This window comes from Lutra lutra, chromosome 3 (assembly GCF_902655055.1).
Source record: "Lutra lutra chromosome 3, mLutLut1.2, whole genome shotgun sequence".
NCBI classification, from domain to species: domain Eukaryota; kingdom Metazoa; phylum Chordata; class Mammalia; order Carnivora; family Mustelidae; genus Lutra; species Lutra lutra.
Window position 1 is genome coordinate 109595740 of NC_062280.1, and position 24414 is coordinate 109620153.

A 24414-nucleotide genomic window follows, 5' to 3' on the forward strand; every position below is an offset into this window, starting at 1 on the left:
AGACTTTTGGGGAGGGGAATGTACCTTTTAACTCCTTTATCCCCTTTATATATCACAGTATCTTTTTTATGCAAGGAAAGAAGGAAGAAAGAAGGAAGGAAGCGGGGAGAGACAAAAGGAAGGGATGGAGAGAGGGAAAGGAGGAAGGAGAAAGAAAAAAGAAATAACTTTTAATCATTAGCATAATTTGACTAATTGCAAGAACTTAAAAGTTTTTGAATAAATAATGTAAAAAAGTCAGCAATGAATGCACCATCTATCATTTTTCATCTACAATAAGTTTGATGCCCTCCACCACCCCCGACTGAAGCAACCAAGTGTTGTTCAGTGCAGGAAACAGTGCCATAGGGCCATAATGGAGGTGGGAGTGAGCAGCCTACAGGGAAAATGGCAGCTCCTGCCTCCTTAATGCCACACTGTTGAGCAGACTGTTGGAGCTGTTCTGGTAAAAGGCATCTTAGGAGAGAAGTGGGAGACATTTAGCTTTCAGTTTCTAAGGGGACCAAACAATAAAACATTCACAAACTTGAAAGTTTACACGTAAGTCTTAATTAATTGCATTTAACTGTTCATTTGGCTAAATCTGAGCTATTCTGAAGGGGGGAAAATGCTGTAATCTTTTTGACAAAATGGTACTGGCAGGAACTTCCATAAAATTGGAGGAGGGGCAAAGGGGAGGGAGAACTAGCCTGACTTGATAGAAAAATGTGCCTCTCCACCTGAATCTCTCACAGCCTAAGTTTAGGGTGAATCTCTCACTCCAAGCTTAGGGTGTCTTCAGTTTAGACGGAATCTATGCATATGGCCCATGCCACAGGCAGAGTGACAAGGCTGGTCAGAGGACCTGGATTTGAATGCTTGCTGCACCCCTGGGTCATGGGCGCTTAACCTCACTGATCCGGATGTTCTTTATTCATGAAAATCAGATAATAATTTTCCCCTGGGGGATTAAAGATGGTGGGTATAAGCTTCTAACTTAAGTGCTGTTCATAGAGTAGGCACTTGAAAATTGCAGCTAAAATGATTCTTTCCTCATCTTTGCCTTTGTCTTCAGACTTGCCTAACTCGGTGCCCACTGTCTTCCCTTTACTTATCCAGAATTTACTTTTCCTCCAAAGCATAAGTCAAGATTCATTTTCTCCATTCAAGAACCATTCAAACACAAAGAATATGTATTATTTCTAAGTGTGATATTCCCTGTTTTCAATATTATTGATGGACATTAGGATATGGTGCATTTTATTACTTAACTGTTCATGTTCTGAAAGCATATCCTTTCATATCCAGAAGGGGATGTATATATCAGCTGACCTAGAATTTGTTTCTTAAATCTGTGGACAGAATATGTTATTCCTTTACAAACCCAACAGGGTTCTGGCCCTGGAGAGAGAGAGTCATTCTCTACCTTTAGGATTAAGAGAGTTGGCGTTGCTTGCAGAATATTCTAGCATGCAAGGCTGCCTTTGGGCACGAATGCCATCCAGTCTTCCTTTCCCCTTCACAGATGACAGCAAACCTCGGCTCAGCAGCAGCCCACCTTCAGCCACCCTGGGGAGTCTGCTGGATGATCAGCACTGGCACTCGGTCCTCATTGAGCGGGTTGGCAAGCAGGTGAACTTTTCTGTGGACAAACACACACACCACTTCCGCACCAAGGGCGAGGCAGATGCCTTAGACATCGACTATGAGGTGAGTTGACTCTCCCTGCAGGTCCCCAGGTGCCTTACTCAGCATCAGTTAAAAAAAGAAAAAAAAATCAGCAAATGAATGTTCAATTGAGAGAAGATGGGGGGCCATGGCAAGTCTTACCCTGGGCTCAACTTCTCCATCTAAACCCAGACAGCCTTCGGTGGAAGAGTCCAAGAAGGCAATATGAGCAGTGTTTGTGGGGGGAAGTGCCTTGGCAACAAGGGGACCTCAGCAAATTGTGTGCATTTTAAAATCAGGAAATCTCCTTTTTCACTTAAAATTTTTTTTTCCTGCCCGTAGCCTTCCTGTATCACTGCATAATCTTGTCATTATACTCAGTTGTTCTTTTTTTTCTTTTTTTTTTCAAAAATCAATTTCAATTAGCTGGAAAAATACAGAAATTAGACTAATATAATATTATATGTCACATATTCCTGAAGAAAAAAGGGAGATAAAATCCAAAGGAATCTAAAATGCACACTATAGCACTTGTAGTTAACCTTTATTTCTATGCAGACTTTTGATAGCATACACGAAGAGTCATTTCTTTCTTGCTTTCTTGCATGAATGCAAGAAATGCACCAAGACTACAACACAAAGAAGATGGCACAAAGTTCAGCAAACTGTCAGACAAAAGTTATCCATCTTTGCAAGTAGTTCAGTTCTACAAACGTGCCCCTGCTCTGTATCAGACTTTTTCCCCTAGGCAATAAATATACACAGTTGGCTGAGACAGAATTCCTGTGTTGGAGAATTTATAGGACTTTTTGCAGGATTGTGGCATGGCAATTCTGAATGTCTGTTTTAAGAGTCAGCCCAATTAGCATCCTTTGGGGGATTTGTTAAAAATAAAAATAGTCAGCCCTCCCCCCCAACCTGCTGAATCTGAAACTCTGGGAGAAGAGCTCAAAAATTTGTTTTAGAAATCCTCCAGGTGACACCCTACCATTTGAAAAGTACTATTTTAGAATAGTTACTCTGTAGCTTAGACTTGTGGGGAGGTGGAGGGAGGAGATTGCTGGGCAGATGGTGGGAAAATCTGTTAGTTGACAATTCCACTCACCAGTGGGGTACATTCTAGAACAGCAGGGGTGGAGATAGAAAATTGAAAAATTAGTGTCTGACTTACTTTTTATCAATCACCATCATGAGCTATAAGAAAGATTTCCTCTTTTGAACCTACCTTTAGCTTAGCATACTGTTGATAAATTATGCCATTCATTAACTTCAAAAAAGAATTTGCCATTCTGACTCAAAGACACCAGGTAGATTTTTTATTTGCTGATAACTGGAAATCTATGAATATCAATCATCTCTCTTTGTCAAGTTTAAGTGATTTAAAGTGGTTGAAAGTGATTGAAAAAAGAAAAAAATAAAGAATACACATAATATTAAAAGAGATATCTTTCATGAACTTGAGGACAACAGAAAACAGAAAATCATCTGTAACTCTACCCACCTAGGAGATGATTCTAAAATTCTCCCAGTTGCCTTATTTAACCTTTATTTTCAAGCCTATGTTACCTATCTCTCCTGTGTACAGAATTTTTATGGGATCACAGCTGAGTGGCATTAAAATGAATGTCAACATTTGAGGGAAATGAAATCCAGTGATGTCACTGGAACAGATTTCTTTAGGAAATGCCTGGATTTCACGTTGCCTTATAAAAAGTGTCTCCTAGGAAAGAAATGTCTTGGAGAATTCCTTTGAAGTAACCTTTGTTTCAGAGAATTCAAGCCCCTGCCAGAGTGCCCAGCCAGCTTTCCCCAATGACCATATAAGAAGATGGATTGACTCTAATGGTGACATTAGAAATTGACTGTACTAGAACATGAGAATTATATGTTGGGAGAAGTTTCTAGAACAACTGGAGTTCTCCAGTCTTTGAAGATTCACCTTAAAGACTATGTGTAAAGGAAAGAGCAGTAGAATGGGAGTCTTGAGTTCTAATTGCCACTTTACCACTAACTAGTTGTATAAATCCAGGAAATGAAAACTCTTAATTTCAGTTACCCAGAAGCAATAATAGCACCCTATTGGCAGGAATAAAGATAAATAAAATATCTAAGTCTAGGGATTATTTTGTAATAATGTCTATTAATAAGAATCTAGGTTATTGATTTGATTTCTGTCATGGGATCATATGTGCCCGTATGCACCCTGGATACCACCAGCTAGCAGGAAAACTAAAATCAGGCCATTGGGTTCCTGTGACTGACTATTAGAACATCGCTGTTCTAAAGTTATGCCTTTCAAGTTTTATACCAAGGTTCATTATATTATGAAAATCAGAATTCCTCTTAAAATGTTAACATTATGAGCTAATAATTGCAAGAAAATATGGTAACTTTCATCTCTCCATCTTAGACTACCTATGGATATCAATGAATGACATCATGCCTGTCTGGGAGAAAAAAGAAAGGAGAAGGCTTTTGTTACATTAAGATATATTAAGTTGTTTGTTTCTCTTCTCACCTAGGGCTGGGAATCTTCTGTCAAAAATCAATCAATCAATCAATCAATCAAAAGAAGCAGGAAGAATGTAGATCCTCTGCTTCTCATTGAAATGTCATCTTAGTTCACATCACTCAGCCTATATGATTTTCTCCAAATGCATGTGAAAAAGACTATAGCAATTTGCTTCACTTCTGGTCTGGAGCAGATGGATTTTAGAAAAGAGATATTTTTAGGATCTTAATAAGGGCCCATTTCTCTGAGATTCATATAATCCATTAATTCTTTTCCTATCAAAAGTGCTCAGTGATCCTGTTTATATAGCCATTTTACAGGCACCAGAACTATTAAAAATTTTTTAAATACATTTTTTAAATTTAAAAATTTTAAATACAAAATTATTTAAATTTTAAATAAATTTTTTAAATTTTTTTTTTAAAAAAATTTTGCATATTGCCACATCATGTATACGAAAAGGCATTTTACAAAATTATATATATATATATCTATATATATATATATAATACTTAGTTTAAAAAGCTAGGTTAGATTAAACCTTATAAGCATTTAAAAATGCATATGTGTACATATATCTTCAAATGTAGGTTCTATCAAAATTTTAAGGAAAATATGAGATAGTACTTTTTTAAAAGATTTTATTTATTTATTTGACAAACAGAGATCACAAGTAGGCAGAAAGGCAGGCAGAGAGAGAGTGGGAAGCAGGGTCCCTGCAGGGCAGAGAGCCTGATGCAGGGCTCAATCCCAGGACCCTGAGATCATGATCTGAGCTGAAGGCAGAGGCTTTAACTCACTGAGCCACCCAGGTGCCCTGAGATAGTACTTTTAAATCAAGGATTACGGGAGATTCTTCTAAGTCTGACATGAATTTCAGAAGCCTGGAAGTAAAATATATGAAAAATACCCATATAAAATTTTTTAAAAAACTTCCACATAATCTTCCATAAAAAAACATATATAGTGATATCACTACCCCAGTAACTTAGAAAATTATTTCAAAATTCAATTAATAAGTAAAAATCTCCTACAAATAATTATTAATGGATAACTTAAAGGAGAAATAAAGAAAATGGATGTAAGAAGTACAAATTGCTCTCAAATATATGAAAAGGTGCTTAACTGCACTCATTAAGAAAAATAATGAAAATTCATGCTACAATGATATTTTTCACTTAGATTGCAAAGACTAAAAATGTTACAATGTTGGCATGGGTATGGAGAAACCAGAGCTATTTCATCCATTACTAGTGGGATGGTAATTAATATTACATTAACGAAAGAACAATGTCTTCAAAATTGTAAACATGTGGTCTTCAACCCAACTGTTCTGTTTCTAGCAGTTTATCTTATGGTCATAGGTAAATGTGTGCAATAGGACATATGTTAGGAATAATAAAATAGTGGAAATTCCCCAAAAGTCCTTCACAAGGGGGTTCATAATTAAGAATTATGCTAGGGGCACCTGGGTGACTCAGTCAGTTAAGCGTCTGCCTTTGCTCTGGTCATGATCTCAGGGTCCTGGGATTGAGCCCCGAATTAAGCTCTCTGCTCAGCAGGGAGCCTGCTCCCCCGCCCCTGCCTGCCTCTCTTCCTGCTGTCAAATAAATAAATAAATAAATAAATAAATAAATTAATAAATTAAAACAAACAAACAAAAAAAAAAGGAATTATGCTAAGCTCTTTAAAGGAACAGCTCTGCCATGGTGCCCTGATGACCTCACACTATCTACATGGGCCACACAACCATAGCTTTTCACAGTAGCTGATCTGAGTCTTGACAGCATGCTTTATGATCTTTCTGAAACAACAGAAGTTGGAGGCCTGAAATTAGAAGCTTCAAGGCTGTTTCCCATTCGCCGCACCTGTCCCTTGGGAGGATGTCATGACAGTTTCTTGTTGCCTCCTAGGTTCTGATAAGGCACGAAGCACTTTTGCCCTGCACTTTCAGAATAGAGCTGTGTCATCAAGAATTAATTAGCTGAAGGAACTTCTCTTAAAACTCATACATGATTAAAGGACTGGCCAGACATAATACAACTGCTTATATAGTGACTGAAATAACTAGAGTAGGAGCTATAGCAACAAGGAAACCCCCAGCTTATATTGTGGTCATCTGACCTCTCCCTTTTTTTCTTTTCTTTTCTTTTCTTTTTTTTAAGCATCATTTTTTCAGTTTGTGGGACAGGTGGGCAGCAGTATTTAGCTACTATTGCCTTTGTTGACTCTGTAAGTCACAAACCATCTGAATCTGCAAGTGGCTTCTTTACCTTTATAGGTGGGTCAGTCACGTCTTGGCTTTGGGCTCACCTTGTTTGGTGTGTGTGCTTGACAAAGCTATACAGAGGTATTATGCAGCCATTAGAAAGAATCAGGTAGCCCTATATACCCTGATGTGGAACCATTTCTAATATAAATTGCTAAAGGAAAAGAAAAACAATATGCCCTGCGTTATAAGAGTATCTGTGTTTAAGATTAGAAAGAAAGCATGGACTTGACAGAAGACAACATGTAGACAGAAATCTCTGGAAGTGACTAAAGGGACAGACAAGGCAGATCATAAGAGAATGATTTCAATGAAGAGGGAACCCTTAATTTTCAATAACTACTTTTTTAAAGATTTTACTTATTTATTTGACAGAGAGAGACACAGCAAGAGGTAACACAAGTAGGGGGAGTGGGAGAAGGAGGATCAGGCTTCCAGCCGTGCAGGGGGCCCGATGAGGGGTTTGATCCCAGGACCCTGGGATCATGACCTGAGCTAAAGGCAGACGCTTAACAACTGAGGCACCCAGGTGCCCCACAGTAACCACTTTTTAAAAACATTTTGAATTTTGTACCACATATAGAAGTATTTTAAGGAGAAACTAAGGCAATAGAAAGAATATGTGACTTTAAAGATATTTCTTATTTTTCTGCTAAAATTACAACCTATGATTTGTGTTTATTCAGTTTTTTTTTCAAAAACACTTATCACTTTAGAATTTTATTTAATTTACTTATTTTTAATTGTCTATCTCTTCATCCCCACCCCAGTCATAACATTCAAGCTCATCATAAGGGTTGACATTTTCTTTTTTATTTTCATTTCACTTTTATTTTTATAGAAATGTGTCGGGTACAAAATGTGCAGTTCATGAATATATGTTAAGTAAATGAAAGACGTTTCTTTCTGTAATTATTAAAGATAACAATTGATGACCAACTTTGGTTCCTATAAGAAGTTCTTCATAGGTCTGCCATGCTTGAAGGCCACTTCTTGCCACCACCCTTACTTGACATTGCCTAAAGGACACTTCTCTTAGAACTCAGACATGATTAAAGGACTGGCCAGACATAATACAACTACTTATTTAGTGATCAAAATAACCACAGATCACTAAGGAAACGGTTTTCCAGATCATGTGGCAGTGTAATTGTTATTGATCCTGTTTCCTTTGGAAACTCAGCTGAAGGCTAAAGTAGGAGGCCTATGTAGAGGAAAATAAATGAAAGAAAAGAAAAGAAGGAAAAAGAAAATAAGTAGGTGCAAAGTGGAAATAAAGAGGAAGAAACTGGAAGGGGGAAAACATGAAATACTATTTTGGTGGTATTTTGTGATTTTGTTTTACCTCTAAAGCTACCTTGTGAGGGAAATCATTATGTCTTACATTACAAAAAAACCAAGGCAAGAGAGACTGTTGGCGATTCCCCATCCCCATACCCCAGTAGCTATTGTGTAACAGAAACAAGATTTGAGCTCAGACCTGTGCAGCGGCTCAACTGAAGATCCCTTTGGTGACTAGACATTCCTCTGAGAAAGGGATACTCTGTCAAGATACAAGCACTGTTTCTGGTCCTAATTCTGGCCTTTGCATGTATTCAAGACTTGAAGCCACATTAATCCCTGCCATTCTTCTTTCTATTTTTAAATTTAAGATTGTTGTGATTTGTGGATTTTTCTGTGTTTCCCCAAGTTTTATAATGGCAAACTGGAATAAAAACATGATGAAGGGTGTATTTCAGTATTACCATTATATCACAAAGTGAAAAAAAAAATTGTTTTTATTAACATGAACTAAAAGAACAAATGAAAAAACTCATTTTATTTCAGCTGCTATTGGTGGAGGTGGTAGCAGGTTTTAATCATCTAATAAGATATCTTGAGTCTGGCCGAATTTGGGCTGAATTATTATAACATCAATAAAGTATTATAGAATCAGCCAGGCCACAGTTGAATATGTGTAGAGCCTGAGGCAAGAGTACAAATTGAGGTCCACGTACCATAAGTTTAAATATTTAAAGGGTTACAAATAAGCTGACAAACTATTGAATAAAATATCTTCTATTCTCCTGCTTTGACGAATGTACCTTCCCAGCAACATCCCATATGGTCAAGCCCTGTCCATGGTGTAAACAGCTGCCACCTGGCCACTGCTCAGACCTGTCATCCTATGGTCCATCCTGAGGAGGGCAGATGGGGAGAGAGCCATTCGGGGCCTCAAAGCACTTTCAGAACTGTTTAGGCAAGAATTTCTGGGATGCTGTGTAGGAACATCATGGTTTATAAGGGTGGTAGCAGCTTATTATAGCTGTTTCTCCTTGACTCCACCATGAGGAAGAATGGAACTGAAAGGTGGTCAAAGGTGGGTGCCTGGGTGCCTGGTATATGGGGGATACTGAAGTTAGGATTTCCAGTGAGCTCCCCACTTGAATGCTAAAACAGACAAAATTTAACCCATTGTATAAAAACCCAAGGTAAAACTATTATAAGTTCACTCAGACAGAACAAATTATAAATACATGTTGAACCAAGTGGGCTGTGTTAGCTCCTGATGTTTATGAGTATGTGAAAAGTACCCATTTATGGGTGCCTGAGTGGCTCAAGTTGGTTAAGCTTCTGACTCTTGGTTTCTGCTCATGTCATGATCTCAAGGGATTGAGACCAATCCCCATGCTGTGTTCCATACTCAGTGAGGAGTCTGCTTGAGATTCTCTTTCTTCCTCTCCCTCTGCCCCTCCCCCTGTGCTCTCTCTAAAATAATACATAAATAAGCCTTTAGAAATGTCATTCAGTGTTCCCTCATTTTCAATGCAGGGCTGTGTCTGGTTCAGATATTGCTCACCTTCTGTCCGCTGTAAAAGAGACATAGGACATTTCTTATCCAGAAATAAGAGGATACTGGGAATTTGTGAAAGAATAGGTTATAGAAGCAATGAAGAAGAGGTAACTTTTGGTTAACATGTAATCAATTACCGCCTCTCAATATGTGACCCCAAAGTACAGACAAAAATAAGACATCATATGCACAATATGCTTTTTTAAAGTTAAAGAGAGCAGACATTCCAAAGAAGTTTCAAACTGAGTCATTGATCAAGTCAAATAGTAGAGCAGAAGCCATAAAATTGTGACCCTGGAGAAGGTTAGGACTGCTATTATCTCACTTGGCCTATTTCGTATTTTTCATTTTTAACTATTTGAATTTGGGCGAATATTTAAAAATCAAGAGATTTCACAGGAAAATTGGGTTTTCTGGTTTCATTTGAAATGGCAGAAACTCATTGACCTTTGAGAACATTCCCAAGGTCAGTGATGGGCTGTTCTTCCATAAAGGCCATGAACTCTGCATATGGCTCAACAAACACAAAGCCAGTATAAGTTTTAAAGAATGAAAAAAAAAGACAGCTGTTTGAATCTATTTTCATATACCTTTTATTACAAAGTGGACTATCAGAGGTTAAGTGAGACAAATATTCACACATGAGAAACTTCAAAAATATCAGAAATCCAAGTCTGACAGAAAAAGGAATCTTCTAAACAGGAAGACTCCAAAATTTAAACAGGGCCAGAGGAATAGCCAGTAAGAAGGAATGAACTCATTGCCATGGAAGTAACATCAAAGATTGAAAAAGATAGAAGCAAAATGCCAGACAAAGAAGAGGAATGAGATCAAAGGAAGAGAGAGTGGCAGATTCTGGGACCTCATACATTTAACATCAAAGCAGGCTTTCTTCTGGGAGTCCTCTAGTTGGAGCCCATCTGTGACAGCGGCAGACCATCAGATTACTAGATGGACTCTGTTGCTTAAGACACTGAGACTGTGAGTGAAACTTCACAATCTAACATCTGGTTTTGTTGACTACTAAGATCAATGAAAGACACACTATGCAATTTGCCATAACCAAACAAACAAGAAAAGTAAGCAAAGAAAGCAGCTAAACTGACCAAAACAGAAGGGAAATAAGGCAAAAGCAAATTTAGAAGTAAATTGCTAGTGTTCTTTTTTAAAGCAGTTCAACAAATATTTGTTGGATTTATTATGTTTGAATCATACATCTTGCATTAAATATTAAAAAGTGAATAAGATATTGTCTGTGTCCTTGAGAAATATTTTTAGAGAGATATTTAAAAACGTTCAACAAATATTTATTCAGAATCTATTATATATGAGGCATAATTTTAAGCACTTGGGAAATTCAAATATGTTAAAGAACAAAGATGCCTACCCTCGTGATGCTTGTATTTTCATAGAGGAGACAAACCATAAGCAGTAAATATAACAAGTAAATAAATTACACATGCAATGGAAAGAAGAAAAAACATACATCTAGGTCATGGATTGGAAGTTCAAAGATGAAGGGAGGGGCACCTGGGTGGCTCAGTTGGTTAAGCATCTGACACTTTATTTGGGCTCAGGTCATGATCTTGGGGTCATGAGATTGAGCCCTGCATTGGGCTCCATACTGAGCATGGAGCTTACTTGAGGTTCTGTCTCCCTTTTCCTCTGTGCCCCAACCCTGGCATGTGCATGTGCTCTCTATAAAATAAATAAATAAATAAATAAATAAATAAATAAATAAATAAATAAAACAAAATAAAATCATTAAAAAAAAAGATGAGGGGAAACAGATTGCAATTTTGGATATGTTGATCAGGGTAGACATCATTGAGATGATGTCAACTGAACAAAGGAAAAAAAAAAGTGAGATTGCTAAAGGCTACTTGGAAAGAAATGGCATAGGGCATTTGGCTCCCTTACACTATAACAACTGTGCAGTTTTATATGAGACCATGAGCTAATAGAAGTTGGGTTTATAGCTCTGTGATCCATATCCTAAAGGCCCTTGGGAAACATCATGCCGATGATACACCCTGAAATATAATCTCTGCTCAATATTATCAATATCTGCCCCGCGGTGTAATACGTTGGAGTCTGAATGGATGGGCAGGATCATATCATCAGAATCCTAGACAATGAAATTAGTGAATGAAGAGGTTCATGGCATTCAGCCAGGTTTGTCTTGAAAGCAAAGATTAATTCAACGACACTCATTAAAGTTTGAAGGAAATACATGGGGAATTGTAAACACAATAATGATATGTGAGGCAATAAAAAGTAATTTGTACAAGACATACAACTGAAGTAACTGAAAAAAATAAGATAGAAATTCAGGAAATCAAGGAAATAAACCAACCAAACAAACCAAAACTAGTACTTTTTAGAATAATGACTGATTTAAAAAAAAAAAAAAGGCAGAGCATGAACCTGAGAAGATATTCTCCTCTACCTGCTAAACAAATAATACACTTTTACACTCAACTGTAAAATTACTAGTCTTTCTAAATTTGAAAATAAAATTGAATATAGACAGTAACCATGAAGTTCTAGCATGGCCTCTCTTTCTTTTTCTTTCCACCCAATATATATGGGAAGCTAGAACCGACCAATGGGTTTTTTTAAAGGCGCACACAACATATTAAGTTCTAATGTTCTGAAAATCTGAAAACCAGATGGAGGCTTCTGTAGAATCTTGGAGGAAGTTTTGTTTATTAATCAAAACAAAGAAAAGGCACTCAATTGAGCTGCCATTGAATAAAATATCAATACATACTATCACAACCTTCAGACTGAAAAATATTAGAAGAATTACTATCCATATGTTTTTATTCAGAAATTATGAATATAATGCCGCAAAATACAATTTTGGAAGAACTTCTGAACTGAGAAGGTGCTAAAGTACAAACAGTCTTATTAACAGCAAACACTGTGTGCCAGGATCCATTCTCCATCCTTCAGGTGAAAGAAAGTTTTTAATTCTCACATTACCCAGTCAAGCTCAGTTGTTTATGTGACATAAATATTATTACTATCCTCATTTTGAATATGAGGATTGTGAATCGCATAGAAATTAGGTATTTTTCCCAGGTCCCCATAGAAAGCAGAAGCAGACCTGGGTTTGAATCCAGTAAGAGAAGTTCCTGAAACATCGCCTTTAAACACTTGGCTGTGGAAAGGGAGAGGATAAATGCTGACATGATTTACAAATTTATGCAATTTCACAACAAATTGACACATAATGTAATATCTTAAAAAGGAATGTCAAGTGGAAAAAGTGGGTATACTGATTATTAATAATAATAATAGTTTAAGTAAACAAGATGTAGAACAAGTTGGGGTTGAAAGACAAAAAAAAAAAAAACAACAAAAAAAAACCCAGCAATCTGTGCTTCATAGAAAGTAATCCAAAGCCATAGTTTGAGAAGCTAGATAATCTCAGTGACTGTCTTCCAACTTAACATCAAAACACAGTAAACATTATACAATAAACTTAAAACTTACCTGTTTCCTCAGGTAAGTAGTCTCATTGCTCTAAAAAACAAACAGCAGACACACATGGTTTACAAGAAACATACTTTTGCAGAAATAATCAAAAATTATTTTTTTATAAAAATAAGGAATTGGGGCAAAGATACACCAATTAAATTTATAGAAAATGCATAATTGGAAAAAATAATTAGACTGAAAGTAAAAATTAAAATCAGAAGATAAAGGTCACCATAAAATAATAATCGGTGTGATTTCGAATTAAAAACATCCATACTTGGCAGATGTATATGTCAAGTAAAATATCAATCAAATACTTGGAGCACCTGGGTGGCTCAGTGGGTTAAGCTTCTGCCTTTAGCTCAGGTCATGGTCTCAGGGTCCTGGGATTGAGCATCACCCCACATCGGGCTCTCTGCTCAGCAGGGAGCCTGCCTCCCCCTCTCTCTCTGCCTGCCTCCCTGCCTACTTGTGATATCTGTCTGTCAAATAAATAAATAAAATCTTCTAAAAAAATCAGTCAAATACAAAAAATAACTCCAAAATACAAAACAAAACTGTCCATTCTTACTAATTAGATGTTGGTTAACACTACCCTTACATGAGCCGCCTGTGTGGCAATTCCAGGATGTGGAGACCCAGGAGCCAGACTCAAGGAAGTGATCACTGGTTTTCCAGTTATGTTGCTAGTTGAATGAACTAATGGACAGCATTAAAGGAGAAAACCTAGTGTTGCAAACTTGGGAGAGTCAATCAGATGCCAGCTGAACTAAGTGGAATAGCTTGAGAATGATCAATATTCAATTTTTGCAAATAATGGCTAAAATAATTTGACCATCCCAGGTCATGCAGAAGAGTGAATTTGGTATAGATAGAATGATGGGAAGAAACATGCTTTAGAGTGTTATTTTAAATTTTATTCTTACAATTTTGATAAATCAGATAAAATATGAATGCAAATTATTTGAGGAATATAATTATTAATGTAAAATTAATAAATATATAACAAATATACCATACAAGTGTTTATGAAGTATTTAGAAAAAAATTGATACTATATGTGTAGGAAAGGAATCCATATATGAAGCATTTTTTTCATTCTAAATTATCTGATAACAAACTATCTATAATTCAAGAGTCTAATTATAACCTCAAATTCTTGAATTTGAAAAATTTGAAAATATAAGATACATCAAAAATTTACAGTCACACTCAAATGTGCAGAGACATAATTTTGTTTCTTTTCCCCAGCTGAATTTGGTATGCTTATCAGCCCTGCTTCCCCTGACTGCAGAAAAATCTAACCTTGATAATGAAGGATAACTAGTTAATGCCTGTTTAAAATTTAGTGCACTGTGTAAATATTGGGTTGTACTGATGTTTCCTCTTCCCTCTTCTTTCCTTTTTCCTGGGCAGATCACTGACTGGAGGGCTTATGCATTATCCCGCACTAGGGGAAACTTGGGGATAAAGTGTTGGGTTCTGTGGCTGCTGTCCATGTTACTTGCTATGGGCTCATGCTTTGAGGTCTGGTCACTTGCATTCTCTTAGACCTTCAGATCCAGCTACCATCCTCGGTCCATCCATATCCTGCATCCTGCTCTCATAGGCTAGGGGACCCTCAGCAGTCTACCTCCCACTATACTAGAGTGACTAGGTTATTGTGAAGAACCCTCAGACCTTTCTGTGTCATTGTTTCCCTCAGACATTGATAGTTTGTCTCACTTCTGGAGAATTTTTGCTCTGGGACCCTGCTGAACTTGAGACATCTCTAAAAAACTATAGCTGTCACTGTTTGGGGAATGAATGGAGAAATAACTATATTTTCCAAAATCTGTCTTGTGATCAATATGAACATCCCCCCAAACCTCAGCAGGTTTCAGATTTGCAGAGAATCAAAGAACAGGGCCTATACTACTGTCTAATTATACTCTTGTCTCCACCAACTTTCTCCAAACGTCCCCCACCCAGGCTAGAAACAGCTTTTGTTGTCCTTAGTGTGACAGAAAATGACAATTTTGCAGTAGACAGTATTCTCTAGTATTCGCTATACTACTTGGCTTCTTAAAAAAAAAAAAAAAAAAGGCAAAAAGAAAACTACCCCAAATCTTTTAAACACCAATTTTTGCTATTTAAAAGAGTTTTTGTCTTTATCTCTTTTTTCAAGTATTTCCCTGTGACTCTTATTTTCCTAAGTCACAAGCAAGTAGAGCATTAAAAATATTTTTACAAATTGAGGAAGGTGGCCAGCATTTTTAAAAGCGTCATTGTATATTTAAAATTTTAAAAATGATTAAGAACTTACGTCCTCACAAAAGCTGCACAGGGATGTTTGCAGCAGCTTTATTCATGGTTGCCAAAACTTGGAAGCAACCATACTGTCCTTTAGTAGGTGAATGGATGAATAAACTACGGTATATCCAGATGGAATATATTAAGCATTAAAGAGAAATGAGCCATGAAGCCATGAAGCCATGAAAAGGCATGGGAAAACTTTAAATCCATATTACTAAGTGAAATAGGCCAATCTGGAAAGGCTACATACTATATGATTCCAACAGAATGACATTCTGGAAAGGGAAAAACTATGGAGACAGGAAAAAGATTAATGTTTGCCAGGGCTTACACTTGAGGGGCACGGGGGAGGGATGAATTGGCAGAGCTCAGAGGAATTTTTTTTAGTGCAGTGGAACTATTCTGTATGATATCATAATGGTAGATATGTGGCATTATACATTTGTCCAAACCCAAAGAATGCACAACACCAAGGGTGAACTGTAATGTACACTATGGACTTCAGGTGATTATAATGTGTCAGTGTACATTCACCAATTGAAAATGGTGAACCATTCTGGTGAATGATCTTGATTATTAAAGAAACTATGCATGGGTGAGGACAGGGAGTGTATGGGAAATATCTGTACCCTCCTCTCAGTTTTTCTGTGAACCTAAATCTCTCTAACAAATTTTATTTATTAAAAATAAGTAAAAATAACAAATTTTCAATTTAGTTTTTACTAAACTATGGCAACAATTTAGAAAACAGAAAAGGATCTTTTTTAATGTAACTGAATCAAGTTGAAAATATTTGAATATTGCAACAGATCAACAAGGAAGATTTTATATAAGTTATCAAAGGAAGAATTTAAAAAATTTTTCTGGACTAAAATTCGTTAGTGTTTTAAGTTTCCTAGTATTCCCCAAGCTTTATGAGCCATCCTTAAATAGAATCAAAGATAAAACTCCCATAGTTGTTCTCAGAGATAAATCTAGACTTGATCTAAATACTTGACAAAAGAAGAAAATTAGAGCTCATATTCATTTACTATTTAAAATAGGAGCACATGTATTTCAGGGAAAATGGAGCACAAGTGTGGTTCAATCAAAGAGAATCTATTAATTTATGATCTGTTAATATAATTCAACCCACCAGGACTTTAAACAAAATACCCTGTATTCTCATTTGGATTTCTGAAAAAAACGATGGATAAAACAGCATTCAATTCTCAGTTCAAATAAACAAATAAGTAAGTAAATAAATTATGTATGTGTTAATAGCAGTAGAAGGATATCTCTTTAATGTGATGTGGAGTCAGAATCAGTATTATGTACTCCGGAAATATATAAAAATGCAATTTTTTTGCAAAGTTTTGTACTGTGATTATTTAATATTGTTTAAAAAGTTTTGTACAGGGACACCTGGATGGCACAGTTTGTTGAGTGTCTGACTCTTGGTTTTGGCTCAGGTTGTGAACTCAGGGCCCTGACCTCAGGGTGGTGGATGGGGCCCTGCATAGGACATTGCCCTGAGCGAGGAGTCTGGTTAAATTTCTCTCTCCTTCTTCCTCTGTTCCTCCCTGCCTTGCTCTTTCTCTCTCTCTCTCTCTCGCTCGCTCATTCTTGCTCTCTCTAAAATAAATGAATCTTTAAAACGTTTTGGACAGATTTTAGAAAATTTTTACAAAGACAATGGAGCAAGGAAAAATATATAAACGTTGACTTGGAAGAGGATAAAGTGTTTTAAATATGGCTTATGATTATCCCCTTTAAAAGTTCAATAATATTAACTAAAACATACATTATTTAATATAAAATTATCTGGATAGAGAAAACAAGGGGATATTTATGTAATTTATATGACAGAATGTTTAATTAATGAAACAATTCATAAATAATGTAATTTTTTGAGATGTATTTGACATATATTTATTTCAGGTATACAGCATAGTGACTCAATATGTGTATATATTGTGAAATGATCACCACAATAAGTCTTGTTAAAGTCCATCATCACACATAATTACAAATTTATTTTTCGTTTGATGAGAACTTTTAAAAAGCTACTCTCTTAGCAACCCTCAAACATATGATACAATATTATTAACTATAGTACACCATGCTGTGCACTACATTTATTTCATAACTGGAAGTTTGTTCCTTTTGAGTTCCTCTTTACCCCTTTCCTCCAACCCCACCCCCTATCTCTGGGAACCACCAATCTCTTCTCTCTACGAGTTCATTTTTTTTTTCTAATTTTTTTTTAGGATTCCATACAATAGCAAATTTTAAAAGCATGAAATTCAAAGAAATTAATTTAATGATGAGTATATCAACTAGGGTAAAAAATGATAACCTAATGATTGGTCTCACCAAAAACATTTGAAAATAGACAAAGACACTGTGTTCTTATATAGGAAGATGAAATACTTCAGAAATATCCATTTTTCTCCAAGTAAATGTGTCAGTGGAAATAACAAATTCTTAATCAAAATTCCAATGTACTATCTGAGGTAAAACAATTCTGAAATTCAACTTTAGGATAAAATAGACAAAATACCAAATAATTCTCCTAACAGAATAAAGCAATGACAAGTGAAAGTAGACAGCAGGATTAATAACCCTTATCATGCATTACAATTTTTCTATAATAGTGTGGAACTTTTTTTTTTAAATTTTTTTATTAATATATAATGTATTATTAGCCCCAGGGGTACAGGTCTGTGAATCGCCAGGTTTACACACTTCACAGCACTCACCATAGCATAGTGTGGAACTTTTGAGGAAAAAATAAACATCTAGAACTAGCCCTGGATATATGAGTAGCTATTCATATAAAACAAAGGCATTCTAGTTGGGAGAACACATCTTCCTGAGACACACTCAAGCATCAGTATGGTTTAAATTCTTGCTAAAGGTAACATTTCAAAACATTGAAGAAAACCTGGCTTACACATTGAATCCTGTTGTGATAAACATGATTATAGAAACTATCCTGTTTCTCTTGTATAATGGTAAGAATATTCACAACCAATCAAGTTTTTTCTTTAAATAGTATTAATATTACAAAAACAATTTGTAGTATTTTACTGGAAAGAATGGTAGTAAAACAAAACAAAACAAACAAACAAAAAACCCAAAATGAGTATCTCATGTTCTTCCCAAAGCAAGCATGATTAGCAGTTCAGTGCATTTCCTCCAAGTCTATATTGTATAAATAATTCTTTTGTTGTTGACATCATAACTTGATTTCTCAATCAACACTATGTTCATTTGCTGTTTTATCTCATATATAAGCACCATTATTGACAACTAAGTAAGTTTCCATACTATTAATTCTTGATGATTTCCTTTAAAGAAATTGTATGGAACGTTTGGATTATTCCCTATCTTCCATCTTTACAGAAAATAATTTGGAAATAATCATGTACATAGGGTTATTTGGTATAACACAGACTTTTAAACTAGGTCTCTCTGTAGGTGAACAGAGGTGTGTTATGTTTGTCCCTTGGCTTTCATTTGGCTATACTCTCTCAGATGTTTGCACAAGAGATAAAAATAAAGTTGTTGATTTTATTTCTCCCTCCTATAAATTATTGTTTTATTTAGTATTAAAAAGGTTCAGAAAGGAAGTGAAATAGTTTTGTAAAATAAGCCCTTAAAAAGCAAGCAATTATAGTTATTTTTATGTGGGCTAATCAGTATCCTTTTAAATGTGCAATCAAGTGGTATCTATAATTATTTGAGCCACTTGGCTCACACATACAATTGAAACTACTAAAATTCACTCGCTTACTTTTCTTTCCTACTCCTTCAGGGCTTATAACTAAGAGCTGATTTTTTTTCCCCCCTCTTCATAAAGCTTAGTTTTGGAGGAATTCCAGTACCAGGCAAACCTGGGACCTTTTTAAAGAAAAACTTCCATGGATGTATTGAAAACCTTTACTACAATGGAATAAATATAATTGACCTGGCTAAAAGACGAAAGCATCAGATCTACACTGTGGTAAGTCAACACCTTTCTCAGAGTGGTGGTTTCTAATATATTGGAGTAAGTCTTTTTCCCATCCCATCTCCTGAACTTCTTTATAATGTGTTTATATTATATTCTTTGAGGTCCTATCAGTCTCCCAGGTGAAAGTGGAGAGCAAGAGAAAAGGCAGAAACTGAGCAGGTGTGAACTGCGTTATCAGGAGGAACAATACATTAGAGGCACCTAGAGAATTCCATTTTCCTGGCTATCAGTTGTGTGCCAGCTGTGGGGAGTGTTGCAGCGTACCTTGTATTAGTCTCAGTCCTTTATTATCTCTGGGAAATGCAACAGTAGAGCCACAGATTCTATAGCTTGTGAATTGCGTATTTACCTCCTTATTATTTATATTAAAATACGGAATTTTGAACAAGAGGAGTTAAACTTTCTGTGTTTTTGAGATTTACTTTGTAGTATTTATCATGCTGGCAAGTTACATCCTTTTCTAATTCATTAACATTTATCTTCCCCAATAGACTGAGAGCCAAAGATGGCTTTTTTTTCTTTTTCACCACTGCATACCCAATACCTAGCATGATGCCTTGTACATAGTAGGTACTCAATAATGGTGTTGATATTTCCAATTATAATTGTGGACTTGTTCATTTCTCCTTCCAGTTCTATCTGTTTCACTTCATATATTTCATGTCTCTATGTTTTAGTATATACACAGGATTTCTGTCTTCCTTTTGCCATTTTTCAAGGTGTGTGCTGGTGACAAGTTCTTAGCTGTCCTTCAATCTATAATGTCTTGGTAGCTATTCCATTCTTGAAGGATATGTTCCCCGTATAGAAGACTCTGGTTTGATTGTTGTTTTCTTTCAGTTCTTAAAAAATATTAGGCCACTTTCTTCTGGCTTCAATTTTTTGGGGGACAAATAAACTATTACTAAAACATTTTGCCCCATAGATAAGCTGTTATTTCTCTCTCAGTGCTTTCAAGATCTTTCCTTTGTCTTTTGTTTTCAGAAGTTTGACCATTATGTACTAAATGATATCTTTATGTTTATCCTGTTTGGATTTCATTCAGTTTCTTGAATGTGTGGGCTGTTGTCTTTCTCCAAACTCTGCCATTTATTTGAGTAATTTTTAGGTCTCTCTTTCTCTTCTCTTTTCTGAATTCCACAATGATGAATGCTACATCTTTCATCATAATCCCACAAGTCCCTGACCCTTTGTTCATGTTTTCTTCTTGGTTTCTTTTGTCTTTTGTTCAAATTGAGTAATTTCTATTGTAAGATCCTCAAGTTCACTCATTCTTTCCTTACTCTCTTCATTTGGTTATTGTGCATATCTGTTAATTATTTTTATTATTTTATTGTATTTTTCAGTTCCAAAACTTTCATCTCGTTCTTCTTTACCTTTTTTGTTTCCTTGCTAGGACTTTTTATTTTTTTGCTGGATCTTTCTATGTTCTTATTTGTCTCACATGTGTGATTGTTCCTTGAAGGATTTTTATTATAATTGCTGCTTAAAACTATTTGTCACATAATTCTAACATTATTTTTGTCATCTCAGTGTTGGCATCTATTGATTACCTTTTTAAATTCAATTTGAGGTCTTTCTGTTTCTTGCTATATAACAAGAAGATTTTTATTTTAACTTGAACACTTTAGGGATTATGCTATGATCAATCATAATAGCTATTCTCTATTAGCTGCCTTTCTCTGACACTATTCCAATAGCGGAGAGGGGATTTTACCTTATTTCTCCTAGGTGGGTGGGGATAGTATCCGTGTTCCACTCAGACTCCATTGACACCTAAGGGTATGGTGGAGAAGAATGAGAGCTCCGGCTCCCCATCAGCTCTTCAGTGATACCTCCAACTGGCTGGGATGTGTATGAGAACCTCATCACTGTTCTCCATGTGACCTCCATTGCCATCGCAGTGTGTATGTGTATGGGGATGTCTTTGTTATCACTAGACTGTGATGAAAGTCATGAGTTGGCACTAAAACATCTCCAACACCATCCCTGCAGGAAGTGGGTGGGGTTGCTCACAACTGCTGAGTGGGGGTACACAGTCCAAGCTGTACCAAACATGTGGTTTCAACTGATACTACAGGGAGAAGCTTGCTACACTCTGACAAAGCTTAAAAAGTTCCTGCTCCCTACTCAGTCTTTTCTGACCCAGTCTTGGTCAGGGGTTTCAAAACATTGCTATAGCATGGATGAATGGAAATAGGGTCAGAGTTCTTTGTATGGTGTTTGGCTGGCAGAGAACAGTTATTGTCTAAAGATACTCTGTCTTACTAAGCTATCCTTCTCCTGGGCCTTTGATCATAGAGAGCAGGCTTCTATTTGGGATTTACTTTTTATCTGCTCCATTTGGTCTCTTCAGGTTGCTGACTTCTCAGCAACAACTCTAAGATGTATGAGACAAAAAGAAAATCTGGGGAATTCTTTACTGTTGTTCACTGGTTCTCAAGATCCTTAAGCATACTTTCTTTTCTCCACCATTCAATCTTCTTGGGTTTGTTTTATACATAATGTCTAGCAGTTTTTAGTTGTACTTAGTGGGGGTAATGGAGAAAATTACACTACTCCAACTTCCCAGAAGTGAAACTCCTTTTAACTGACACTCTTCCAAAAGCCATGACAAAAGTTGGCCACCACATCATTTGACAGGCAATATCTGATTCTCTTTGTAATCTGGCCAGCAGACTGTAGAAAACCTATGGGACTTAAATGACCTTGATGTTTATTTTCCCCCTTGATAAGCAGACCTTATAATGAATACTTAATTGCATTTGGGCATTTGAATTTTATATAGGTAAAGCATTTTTTAAAGTGGCCATTGGATTCCAGGGTGTTAGATAGACTTGCTTGAGGGGAATCATATGTGCGGTTAAAGGTTGCAATTATTTTAAAAGGTTAGCACCAAATTTCTGACTCCTGTAGTTCTGAAGAGTAATGATGATGCTAAGAGAGGGTTAATTCTCTGACTCTGGTTCTAGGAGATCCAGTGATATTACTTACCTATCCCTGGCTCATGCTCAGGGGTCTTGACAATTATCTTATCCATGTGTACTTAGGTTGTCCATCTCCCAGTTGACCTAATCACTAGATTGCTGGTGATATTTTTCTTCAGTCTCATTCAGGAGACTTGAGCCATGTAAAATACATTCATGCCCATCCCATCCCAAATATTACTAACAAATATTTCATAATATACCAGTGTCATTGAGTTCAGTCTGCCTGTTGGCAATAAGATCCCACACTACTGGGAGTTTAGTTTAGAGTAATGACATGAATGAATGTCAACACATATGAAAGGCAGGACACCATTTGTCATTGTGCAAGGTGTTGGCAGAGTGTGTTGAAACACAAGGAGCTCATGATATTGTTTACTTCCACTGTTTATAAACAGATTCAAAAGTATGCTAGCCTGAGCCTTCCATGTAAATAACTAAAATCCTCAGGGCTATATCCAAAAAGGAAATATCCATACATATTATGTGTTATAAATATCTTTAATGATGGCATATATTTAAAAATGTGCTGGTTACACAGAACAACAAAAAAAAAGAGAACATGGAGAAAAAATGAACTTCTGAATATTGGAAGCTTTTCATCATCTCTTTTTTCTGAGAGAATGATTAACCAAAACTTTAATAAGTGTTTTGTTGATTTTATACTACTCTAGCACTTACCAAGTTGCCTGAAACATTGCTAGCATACTTCATTCCTCGGAGTTTAATTGGTGGTATTGTTAATATGAAGCACAAAGATCCATTTAGCACTAATGTACTTGGGGAAAAAATAATCCCAAGAAAACTGTTTTACTTTGCAGGTAGACAACCTTTAGTTTTAACCTTCAAAACTTAAAGGAAAAAAAAAAGAAATGTATTTTTATTCCAAATTGCTTCCATCACCTTGCTTAAGTGAGAATTGATATCACTACACACACACACACACACACACACACACGCACACCTTTATATACCTAGTCTTTTTCCTTTAGGAATTCTGTGAGGGAAGGGAGAGTTTTCACTGTTAATTACAAGTAAAAACTGTTTTATTCTCCTACTCAGGCTTAAAGTGTTCCCCCAAAGACATAATATCAGCTACAAAATCAGCTTTGCTCCAAGTAACTAAGTCACTGATGTGCTAAGTAAGGGTTTTTGAAAGGGTTGGTGTTTTTGTCCTTTGCCAGTGTTCACAGACTCTCATAGTTATTGAGTCTTGGAAAGTTCAGAGTTGAGCAGGAAGAGTTGAGGAATCAACAAATCAGGTAGCAAGGGTATGATGACACCCATAAATTACAAAATGTGATTCAAGGCTCAAGGAAGCACCCACGGTGGCTTCATCCAGTACAAACCTCTCTAGCAGCTGACACGCAGGGAGCATCCCTATTGCAATTTGTCATTCCCTTCTGTGGGACCTGCCCACTCCCTGGAGATTGAACAGCTGTTCCATGGGGATAATTCAATTTAGTCTTTATGGCTCGATTTGACTACAAGACGATCCTCCACATCCTGAAATGCAGTAAAACTAACAGCTTAAAGTAGACATAAAAAATACCTCTCTATTCTTCCTCAAATCTTTCATCCTATGCTAATACAGCACCATATAATAAACAATCAGAAAGTAAATGGCCCATTGAAGTGTGTGTACAGTACCTGTAATGTAGATTATTATATACATAATATAAGAAATATATTGCCCTGCTAGTTTCCTGAAAATGATTAATTTCATACCTTCCACTTCACAAGAAATGCTGCTTTCTTTCAGCTCTGCTTTCTGAGGGTTGCATCCCCTCATCCAGAGGCAAGGAGAATAATGTGATTGGTTGTTAGCTGAGGTCTAACTTACTTCACTGTAGGTCTTAAAATGATTTTTTTTTTTTCATTTAAAGGAAGAGCATAGTAGAAATGGTCTTGTTCCTTTACATTTTCTCCAACAGAAGGGGGGGAAAATGTGGCTAATAGCAGGACTATGGATATAGACTTGGCTTTTGAGCTAATTGACTATATCAATTCACTTTTGTGCCTTTTTCTCCAAATAATTGAAATTAAGGAATTGAATGGGTGGTAGCCAAAATACTAAACACATAGAATGATACTCCCAGCCTCATGGCTGAAATCGCTTAATGCAATCCCAAAATGTGTTTCCACTCAGCTGATTGGGAAGCCTCTTGGTCTTCTCAAACCAACACCTGCGGTAACAGAATGGCTGAGAGAGCCGCTGCATTTCTAAACACATAGCTTTGTATTCTATGACCCCAACAAATAAAAGAGTAGATTGGCGACAGCTTAGGTTCTACTTCCTGAATCTGAAGTTTAGTTTATTTCCAAACCATATGAACCATGGAGTGGATTTTGAGTGCATATATCACAAACTTATTTACCTAATTCATT

The 24414-nt window shown here is 36.2% G+C and overlaps 1 protein-coding gene across 1 annotated transcript in view; it reads left to right on the forward strand.

Moving 5' to 3' along the window:
- CNTNAP5 (contactin associated protein family member 5) overlaps positions 1–24414 on the forward strand; it is an 847743-nt gene that overhangs the window by 389588 nt on the left and 433741 nt on the right. The window contains exons 6-7 of the mRNA XM_047722671.1: positions 1505–1689; positions 18887–19030. Of these exons, the coding sequence (XP_047578627.1) occupies positions 1505–1689; positions 18887–19030 (329 nt within the window). The remainder of the gene's footprint in view (positions 1–1504; positions 1690–18886; positions 19031–24414) is intronic.